This window comes from Rhopalosiphum maidis, chromosome 4, assembly GCF_003676215.2.
Source record: "Rhopalosiphum maidis isolate BTI-1 chromosome 4, ASM367621v3, whole genome shotgun sequence".
Taxonomy (NCBI): Eukaryota; Metazoa; Arthropoda; class Insecta; order Hemiptera; family Aphididae; genus Rhopalosiphum; species Rhopalosiphum maidis.
The window spans coordinates 25,529,828-25,541,298 of NC_040880.1; the positions used below are offsets into that span (position 1 = coordinate 25,529,828).

The 11,471-nt window shown below is 24.6% G+C and overlaps 2 protein-coding genes across 3 annotated transcripts; one reads left to right on the forward strand and one right to left on the reverse strand.

Moving 5' to 3' along the window:
* LOC113549117 (tyrosine-protein phosphatase non-receptor type 2) lies at nucleotides 1-6,760 on the reverse strand. 2 transcript variants are annotated; one of them, XM_026950285.1, is made up of 10 exons: nucleotides 6,598-6,760; nucleotides 6,424-6,528; nucleotides 5,117-5,278; nucleotides 3,596-3,730; nucleotides 3,406-3,533; nucleotides 3,121-3,346; nucleotides 2,899-3,057; nucleotides 1,930-2,180; nucleotides 1,711-1,854; nucleotides 1-139 (listed from the first exon to the last, which is right to left on the reverse strand). In XM_026950285.1, the coding sequence occupies exons 2-10, from the start codon at nucleotides 6,508-6,510 to the stop codon at nucleotides 103-105; spliced, it is 1,329 nt and encodes a 442-aa protein (XP_026806086.1). In that variant the 5' UTR covers nucleotides 6,511-6,528; nucleotides 6,598-6,760; the 3' UTR covers nucleotides 1-102. The 2 variants fall into 2 exon arrangements, with proteins under 2 accessions (XP_026806086.1, XP_026806085.1); XM_026950284.1 differs by lacking the exon at nucleotides 1-139 and having other exon boundaries at nucleotides 1,068-1,854; nucleotides 6,598-6,759.
* A 472-nt stretch (nucleotides 6,761-7,232) lies between these two features.
* LOC113549119 (CCAAT/enhancer-binding protein gamma) lies at nucleotides 7,233-8,306 on the forward strand. Its single transcript, XM_026950286.1, has 4 exons — nucleotides 7,233-7,400; nucleotides 7,695-7,834; nucleotides 7,902-8,058; nucleotides 8,130-8,306. Exons 2-4 carry the CDS (start codon nucleotides 7,724-7,726, stop codon nucleotides 8,237-8,239), a joined length of 378 nt encoding a protein of 125 aa, XP_026806087.1. The 5' UTR covers nucleotides 7,233-7,400; nucleotides 7,695-7,723; the 3' UTR covers nucleotides 8,240-8,306.
* The last annotated feature ends 3,165 nt before the right edge of the window (nucleotides 8,307-11,471 follow it).

Genomic DNA, 11,471 nt, shown 5'->3' on the forward strand with positions numbered 1-11,471 from the left:
TTTAGACTTTTTTTTGTGACAAAAAAAAGATTTTATTTATGTGTTTATTTTTCTTAAGTGTAAAAAATAATTTTCAAGAAATTTGAAGAGTATGACTCCATTTCATTTATTTTTACTTTGTTTTCCATTGTTGCAGTGCCTAGAAATTTAAAACAAACATTTTCTAATATTAAATTGTATTCAAGGTATTTATTAAGTATTGATTAAATTTAAATATTATAAAAATGTATAACATACGGTATAATACATTAAATAATATAATTTTTACCTATCACTAATCATAAATAAGTAATTCTGTATTGTCAACATTTTAATTAATAGTTGAAATTTAAACGCAATCTTCAAAACAGTCTTTATGGTATGAGCAAACATTATTTACCTTCCATAAAATGATTAAAAGTACATTTCATTAAGTAGAATAATAATTAATAAATTAACATAATTGTGATAAAATAATAATAATAGTTATTTTGGATAAATTTTATATTCTGACAGTAGTACATTTGATCAATATATAATTTAAAATATTTAAGTTACTATTATAATTTTGTTTTAAAATACTTAACAAAAATAATTGAATATCCTAAACCTTAATTACTTATGTCTTAATAATATTAGTTACACTGTTTAGTTATTAACTAGATACCTATTAAGAATAATACATTTTTACAATGTTGAGTAGAAAAAAAACATTTTTCATGGTTAAGCTCAAGCAGAGTTCAATAATTATAAATATATTTGGATCTTAATTATTTTTCAAATTAAAATCGTTCATTCACATGTTTTGATAATTTGTTTCCTTGAGTTAAGTTTTCATAATATTACATTACATTGATTAATATCGAATTTAATTAATTAATGATCTTAACAGTATCGTCCATAGTCCAAAGACAATAATTAAAAGAAAACTAATAATACATCAAAGTATAATAAATGTAGGTAGTTAAAAATTAAATTTTTTCTTATATTTTATTTAATTAAATTTTTCATATTTTAATTTTAAAAATAAATAAGAGAACACACATCATATTAATTAGTTTTTTATTTAATTATCACAATTTGTGATTGTAGATTAACATTTTATATTTTTATTAAAATAAAACTTAATTCAACTCGATAATATAGTGTTACTTCATTAGACAGTATAATATAATTTACGGAATGATTAATTTTAATCAATTCATTAAGAAAATAGATATATTATTTACTTACATGTGTTACTAACTAAATTTAAATAAAATGGTATGATTTATGCTATTAGAAATTATTTACATTTTTGTTTTGTTTATAAAGCTCGACATCTACAATTCACAAAGATAATTTTAATTTGTTTTATAGACAAAATTCCATGTAATTTTATTATAATTATAAAACAAATTAAAACTAAGGTAGAATATCAAAGTAAAATTTGGCTTTATTCTTTTTTTTATTTTTATTATGCTTATTTTCAGTCTTCTTTTTATTCAAATGGAAGTTTAGCTATTTTGATAAATATTTGGTCGTCATCTATATTACCACTTCTTATTATATTTAAATTAAAGCAAATATTGTATATGCCTGTTAATGCCCTTGTAAATTGTAAAGCCGAGTATAAATAACTAAATGAAAAACCGTTATTTTTTATAATTCATCAAGTATGCAACAATCATTACACCACCACTAAGAGCTAAAACTCCAATTCCTAAATTTCTCAATGGATAAAACCACGACCTTTTGATTTGTTCCCATTTTTCTTGCTCTTTTTGTTTTCTCTTCATTATTTTTAATTTGTCTGCCATAATTTTGGTTTTTTCTGCCTCTCCTTCAGCTTTGTTCTTGTTACGTTCGTCTTTGGTATTTGATGTATCCATACGACTAAAATAAAATAAATTAAGTATTAAATTCAATACATAAAATATTATTTTAAACATGATTAATGAAATTGCATACTCATTAGATTTAGATAAATCGAGATCTCTAGGAGGTGGTAATGGTGGTGGAGTTGATTCATTTTCATCACTATCAGATTCTGACACTAACGATTCGTCATCATCATAATCATCTTCATCCTGCTGCCTTAATGATTCCATACGAGGGGGCGGTAAAGGTGGTGCTTCACTGCTTAATTCGCTATCACTACTTTCACAGTCTGATTCGCTTATATTATTCAACAGTGAGCCATCTAAGCTAGGTAAATTATCCTAAAACAAACGCATATATATTATATATAATATTACCTGAAAAATACAAAATAAAATTTCATTTTTGAATTTTTTATACTGTTAGAAGATGTGATTTAAAATTGTATTATACTGTATTATTACTATTATACCTTTTGAACAAAAAATTTAAAATATATAAATACTGGATATATCAATTTCTGGGACCTATTAAATATAATAAATATTTTATAATAATAAATTTACTTATTAAAAAAAAATATTAACATACATTTAACTATACTCCTTCTTGAATAAAAAAATATTAACCTACTTTTTTTTCAATATTTGTTTTATTTTATAAACTGTATGTTATAAAAACTACTATTATATATTACACCAGTTAAATTATTATTAAAGTACTAAAAATACACAGTACATGTATTCTTACTGAACAAAATATAAAAATAATACATTTTTCTGCTGTATATATTTTTTAAATGTTTAAAAAATAAAATTAGGGTATTGGCCCACTGAGCACAATCCACCTCTACAAATCAAGAACTGTTTAGTTATTTATTGATTTTATTTTATTAAAATAAAGAAAGTAAAGAACATTTTATGAAGAAAAATATAATTAAGTTGGAGATAGTTGAAAGAACAATATTAAAGGTAAAATATATTAATAAACATGTTTAACCATAAACTTTTAAATAAAAACATTAAATTAGATTTTTTTTTTTTAAATAATATTATTTACCTCATTATCTGCTTCCCAATTTGAATCAAGGGCTTCAATAACACTTTGGTATACAAATCGAAGTTGTTCAGGAGCCTGAACAAGTCCCAATCTACATTTTCTCATTTCTGCTAGTAATGTACGTATGTGAACATAGTTTAAGCCTTCTGGTGTATTCATCTACATTATATACATAATTTATTTTTTGCTTTAAATTTAAATTTAATCGTTTAATTTATTCACTTTTACAAGGCAGGAATCTATTAGACAAAATGTCCCTGAACGACCTATTCCTGCAGAACAATGAACGACAATCGGTCCGTGAGATGGATCAAGACTACCACTACGTCTAACATCTCTGAGAAATCGTAAAAATGGTGTGGGTGTTTTGGGTACTCCAAAATCTGGCCAATCAGTATAATGGAAATGATAAATTTCACGAGATTCTCCAGAATCTAAGTCATTAAGTCTAAAATAAAAAGAAATTAATGATTTTTTTTTAAACAAACAAAACTGATTTATTCTTACTTTAAAACACTTAGTGCATAAAACCCATGATTGATTTTAGAGACAAATTCTACAGATAGACCAACATCATTCCAAACAAATTTATCATTATCCTTTTTTTTCTTTGGCCAATATTGATGACATTTAAGCTTAAGGAAAAAAATTGTATATAAATAATTAATTGAAATATAGTATAAAATATTTATTTTACTTTTTTCTTTTCAATAACTTTGTTCAACATTACGATGGCTTTAGAACTTTGTTCCCATACCATAAGCCAAAAATGAGAAGTGCTGTTTTCTAAGGGTCCTTGCGTTAGTATATACTGCCTTTCACAATTACATACCTAAAATCAACAAAATATAAAAATTATTTGTACATTTTTATTTTTACATAAACACTAAATTAATCAATTAAGCTAAGCACCAATTTCTTTTTTAATTTATGCATTTCTTCAATATCTGATTTTTGGAGTTTTAAAGTATACTTAAAGACCATATTTTTTTATGTTTAGATTTTTGCATATTGTTTAAGGAATGTTATATGACAATTTAAACCTATTTTTTTTCATATATTGAAATATATATATATAAAAAAAATAGCATTATGTTAGAAGATATGGTAGTACTAATGATTTGAAAATTAATATTGTTAAATCTTTATAATTTGTATAACTAATACAAATATTAAAGATCATTATTTTTATTAATACCAGTTTGCTGATGATATTGTCATAACATACCCATAAAAGGATAAGGATGAAATAAAGAGGGTTCTAAGGAATGACATCAACATTTTAGATAGATACTTTTATACATAATGCCTAAGACCAAATCTCAAAAATAACAGGTCTATGGATCTAAAAAATAGAACTTTATGTTCAGTATAAAGGAAAGTATTTTGGAATAACATTGAACTAATTACTGAAATTTAAGATTAATTTGAAATACTACAGTATAAACTAAGAACTTAATACAGAAACTAATAATAATCTGATGAGGAGCAAGTGCTACTATCCTAATAACTGCAAAAATGAAGATAATGTTTATTACAGCAGAATAAGCAGTTTTGGTTTGATTAAAAAGTACCCATTTAGGAAAGGCTGGCTACGATTTATCTATAATATGGAATTAATAGTGAATAAAAATAAGACTAAATGTATGGTGATGCCTAGGAATGCAACAGTAAAAGGAAAATCGCAGTATTGAAGGATTTACTTTTGAGCAGGTAGGCTTAAAATGCTGGGAAACTAATACAAACGAAAAAAACTAAATACATAATGAAATTAGGATGAGACTAAATGCAGAAAATAGATTTTACTTCACAATAAGAGAAATATTCTCATCCAAGTTACTGTTAAGATGCACAAAGGAGTGTTTATACAATATGTACATCAGACCCATAATGACAAACACATGCGAGACGTGAACGAAGAAAAACTAGTGTTTTGAAAGAAAAATATATGGATCAGACTATACAATAACAACCTTAGTAGTTTCCAAAGAATATGGTCCTAAATGAACCATTATAAGTTTTAGAAAAAGAAGAAGAAGATGGATCAAAGGGATCATACATAGTGGATTGCCCTATATGATTACATTAAACTATTCTGTCAGTAACAAGGAAAGAAGTTTTATCACGTCGAACAAAGTATGATATGTATAGAAGTAAATACTACAATGAAACTATTTTCTAATAAGTTAAAATTATTTAACATAAATTCTATTCTTACTTGGACAAGATTGGCATTTATGTAAGATACATTTCCTCTCTTTAGGATAATTCTAGTTTCATCATAAGGTGAAACATCTTGATATCTATTTAATGCCTTATTTTGTGGTTTCTTTGCTTCATCAGATGTTTTCTTAATTTTTGAACTTTCTACTTCAACAAACTGAAAAAAAAATTAAAAATTAAAAAATTCTATAGTTTATTTATTCAATACGAATCATACATCAAAATTAAGCTAACTAAAATTAAAACATTAACAAACTAATAATTAACCACTTAAATATATTTTTAATAAAGAACATCACATTTGTTCAAAACAAATATGTGTATTATCTGTTTTGACTGTTTTTAATATAATTGTACTGGTAAATGTTTGTTCCATCTCCAAAAATTATTAAGGTAGGACATTTTATCCCCTGGAAGTAAATAGATTTAGGACTTTTGGCCACTGATATGATATTGATTATAGGACATTTGGTCAGACGGTTTTAAATTATTATTTAATAAAAAAAAAAAATATATATTCATTTTGAATTTTATGTAAATAACCACAATAATAATAAAATTAGAAATAATTTAAATTAATCTAATATTGCTAATAACTCCTAAGGACAAAATATCCTTGCTTAATATTTCGGGAGGTAAAAAATTAGTCAACTCGATTTTTTGATGGGAATGAAACATTTCATCCCTAGATTTAATGTATCATATTTTTTTAAACTATATAAGAGATTGTTTATTTGTCTGAAGTAAAATTAATTTATTACCGAGCTGGAAACAAAATAATTTTTTATATAATTATTATTTTTAGTATATTGTACACATTTTAGATATTGAGTCATATATTATTATAGTATTACACCATTTAAACTAGGAAACATTTATACATTAGGTATGATAAATTACTTTAAAATATGAAATCTTGTCTATTTCACTAGCTAAATCTTTTTGAGACTACCTATTATACTTATATTGTCAATTTAAATATTATATTTTTTTAAATTAATAATAATTATTTATTTATCTGTAATACTATAACATGTTTTTAATTTGGTTTAAAACACATTATTAACATTTTTATTTTTATTTTATACAGTAAGTATTCAACAACAAACTATAATAAAGATAGTTATATCATAATTGATATATGGTTACGGCGTTTGAATAAAATACATAGCTACTAATAACTATATTAACTTAATAGTAGATTAAACAATTTAATTCACAATTTATACAATGAAATAAATAGAATATAACGCATACTTATTGAGTCATTATATTGTTTACTCAACCATTAAATGTACTTACTCTGAACGTGATGTTCCACATATTCTTCGATTCTATGTCATTAAATTCATCTTGTAATCTTTTTTTCACTTGTTGATCGGTATGCATAGTGACTATTTGATATACCTTTAAATAAAATGTAAAATGTTTGATTTCTGATTTTTTTCTAGTTTCAAACAATCAAAAAGTGTGTACCTGTTTGGTAATCACGGTGTAATCTACAAAAAGATATTAATACTTAAACACAAAGTATACAATTTTATATCATAAATAAAAATATATATTATTCAAATATAATATTAAAATAAATCGTAAAAAAATTTACAAAATAGTAAATTGCAGTTCATAACTAAAACTGCAATCAATATAGTATAGGTATTCATTTTTTATCACGACATTCTGCAATAAATGTATTACATTCACGATTGTTATCATCAGTGTGAACCACCACGTAGGACAAAATAACCAACTAAACCAACACGAATAATCACTGACGTTTTGTTCTATTAGCCGGTGACGGTCCAAATGTGATTAAAGATAAAGTCTATACTATAGACATGGTATATAAACTATATATTGTTTATATTTGTCTATGGTCTATACAGATGATATGAACCACGATGTAGACATAGACCTTTTATTAGGATAAGGTCTATGGATGTAGAGAAGATCAGCTCGATTACTCTACATCGTGATAATATGAACAACTATACAAAACACGAGCGTCTCCACAACAACCATGGTTCGACCACGGAAGGTTGCGCGCACAATAACAGAAAAATAAACATTGTGCCAGATAATGGTACTCCGTTATCTATAAGTTTTATATTATTATTATTGCATAGAGTTACAGTATAAATACGGTTTCTATATCTAACGTCGTAATAATAATAGTAATAATATTCCGTGAGTCGATGCAAATTTATTCAATTGCAAAATTCATTCATTTTCACAACACCGGATCCGATTCTTCATTACACATCGGGTGCTCTGTTTGAGTAAGTGTGATCGCCGGACTTAATCCAGTTTGACATTGTTCGGTCGTCTGTATATAATGTATACGTATATTGTATATATTGTCAATGACCCAATAATTAATACACAATAGTGTCCTAGAGACATCTATACACGTTTCTCTCCCGTGTCCTCGAAATTACAATAATTGCCATTTTATTCTCTAAACAATTATTTTGATTTCGCAACATTTTTTTTAAGGTTTTTTTACTACTGTGGCATTGGCATCTCACTCTTACTGTAACTTTTGGTAATTAATTGTTAACTCTGGTTTTTAGAATCATTTTAGGAGCGTGTGTCGCGTTGTATGGCTCGTAAAAATAAAGAAAACAAAAACATGGCTCTATCGACCATGTTACGGGATGAAGGCGATAGCAGTGAAGAAGATTACCGACGAAAACGAGACAAAAACAATCAGGTATTTATAAATTCTTGCATTATATTTTTTTTGTCTATATTGATGTATTTTTTTTTAAACTTGTCAGGCGGTTAAAAGAAGTAGAGTCAAAAGTAGAATGCGCACTCAACAAACGTTGCAACGCGTGAATCAATTAAAAACAGAGAATGATATACTTGAAGAAAAAATTAAACTTTTAAGTAAAGAACTAGGATTTTTAAAAGAACTATTCATGGCACAAGCTGGTAATATTTAATGATAATAATATCAATATATCATTATAACTTAAATTTATGCTTATTTTATTATATTTTAGGGACATCACAAATTGAACTCCCCAAATCCGTTGACCTTAAAACATTATTGAGTGACACTACATCAGATATTTTGGATAATGATTTAGCAAAACCTCAATCTTCATCATAAGTATAATATAATTTGTTTTATTTTATGGGCACAGTGTATTTTATAAGTAAAATTATGTTATGAGTCATATTGATTTAATCATTTTTTAAATATTTTTGTCCCATACTCAAAAAAATATATTTATTTGTTAATATTGATTAGGTTATGGATTTTAAATAGCTTAAATCATTTTTTTATGGTTTTATGTTTGTCTAATTGTGTGTATGTTGTGCAATATTTATATTTATATTTATTTTTTCAAACAATTGTACAATTTGAAAAAAAAATTTTAATGAATGTTTAATATTTGTATTATGAGTTTTTTATTTCTACTGAAGATGAATGACCCTAGCGGAAAAAAAGGGATAGTTTTAAGTTCATACAAGAATATACTACAAAGAGAGTTGTTGCCTTGTTGATTAGTAATTCATTATTATTTTATCATTTTTATAAGTAAATGTATTTCCTGGTCTATAAACAAAATATTATTTTGACAGTCACAAAAAATTAGTTCAATTTTATTTTTATAATAATAACATAATTAATCTAATTAAAGATTTGTCGAACAACCTCTGTCACTATCATTCATCAATAATAATCATTATGATGCAAGATTCAATTCCAATAAATCAATATATAAAGTTAAGTACTTTTTATCGCACTGCTGTGCAACTGATTCTTTAGTCTATCCAGTGGTTGAGTGTTTATGATATTTTTTAATACTAGTGTCATAGTTCAACTTTTATCAATTGACTTATAATAATAATTTTTTTTTTTTATTAAAATGAAAGAGATAGTAACCTTATAACTTATTACTGTGAAGCAACATTTTTCCTAAAAATAATAAACTATTAGTTATATATAATTGATTAATTGCAACATAAATTTTTATTGTTAAACTATTGTACAAATATCATTGGATAAAATATCAACACTTATAATAGAATATTTGTATATATTTTCTTCATTATGCAATTAAGGGAATGGTGAATTGATATCAGTTATTTATTTGTATATTACGTAGAGAAAAAACGTTTCACATATTTAAAACATTTGATGTGTAAATATGTTGATTATTGACCAATTGTGAAATTTAAGTGGAGTATACTATCTGGTTGATTAAATTAAAGTTTTAAATTACATATTAATCAATTAATAATAACTTCAAGTTTCAATGATAGAAGACATTTATTATATTTGATAATTAATTGGTTAGTATACAATAACAATTATTGGTTCTATAATTTAATGTTAACATAGGACTCAATACATTGAATGAATGATAAATAATTTTATCCATCGGTGGTATACCGCCATATCAGTATGTTTTTAATTTTTATAGCAATAATTTTAATGAAGAGAGTACTATAGATTTATAATTAACCTTAATACTTAAATTAGTAAAATTATATCTCTTGTGATGGCATTGACATGACCTTATAAAAAGTTACATAATGAGTGTTAGATATTTTTTTCATACATTATGGCATTATTGAATTAGAGGTGATTAAAGTAAAGTTTGTCTTACTAATGTTAGTTAGGTCTTAGGTATTTAGTAATTTGAGAATGATTGACATTATATACTATTTATATATTAAGTATAATGAACAATAAACAAATAGTTATTTTCAAAAAAGATATGCAACTGCTAAAAATTGATATTTTGCATGGATGTAGTATACAACAAAATATAAATAATATAATATTGATCATTTTTTTGGAATTACAAAATAAAAATTTTAATTTTAAAATCCATTTAAATATTTAATAGTTAATACACTAATTTAGTAATATTTTTATTTAAACGACAAACATTTAGCTACTATTAACAGTATCACAAATCCACATAGGTTAAGTTAACCTAACCTAACCTACTTACTAGTGTCTGTTGGCTGTTGCACTATTATTCAAAATATATTAAAACTTAATTGCTAATTGGATAATATACAGTATGTCACAAAAGTCTTATATTACTCTTTGTATCTCAGTGGCAAATCAATTTATTAAATACGGATTTTTTTATAATAATAAGTAAATTAAAAAATTACCCTTAGGTTTTTAATTTTTCAAAATATTTTCATTATACTTATTAAAAACAGATTTTTTTTAAAAACATTAAAAAATTTTATATTAATTTGCTATGGGCATACCTAGGGTGATACAAGACTTTTGTGGCAAACTATATTATAGAATTAGCAATTAAGTTTTAATTTATTTTGGATAATAGTGCAACAACCAACAGATACTAGTAAGTAGGTTAGGCTAAGTTAAGTTATTCATCTGTATCTATTATCTATATATTCTATATTAAATTAAATCTTTTTTAAATTGTTGTATTTAATAATTCATTTATTTTTGATACTATCTATATTCTATTCTATGTGCCTATATACATATATAATTTATTTGATCTAATACTGTGAATGATCAATGATGACTATCTTGATGAATTTTTGGTAAACATATACATACGATGTACATATACCTAGTTCTATTTTCTTTAAACTCAATTAAGTACAATTATTTATCAACCTATCCAACTCATGTTTCCGCAACTTTTTTTTAACACCTATCTACGAGAAGGCGGCTTTTATTACTCTCCAAAAATGTATTGTGCTTGTATTATTTGTCATTAATTTATTTTACACAAACACAATAAAGTATATAAACTTTTGAAGAGTTATAACTTATAGAAGCATTAGAAGCCGTCTCCTCGTGGTGCTTTCTGAATTATGCTAAATGGTTTTATAATAAATTAATTTTGAGACAGTATTTTCTAAAATATTAAACGTGGGCGAAAAGAATGCAATTATTTTTAGGCGTAAAGAGGAAGATAATTCTTGGTCAAAAGGAGTACTGACCCGAAATTCGTACATTACCACCTACTAACTATAATCATTTTTGTAAAATAATTTATTTATTGAATTGATTTCAAAACTTTATAATTACCTATTTTAAAACGATAATATAAAATGTTTTATCTTAACATTTTCCAGAAACGAAATTTCCGTTTATTGAAATTGAATGATATTTCAGATGTGACGACGCAGTTAATGATACTATTGCACAATCTAAAATAATTATTTTGCACCTACGCGGCTACGCCTTTATCGTTTACAGGGATAAAATAATTATCTTAATAAAAGTCTATAAACTAACGATGATTTGTCTGACAGACAAAAGTATTGAAAATAAACAAAAATATCAGAACGAAAAATACCCCAAATTTATTTTTCTGTAAGTATGTTCTAGG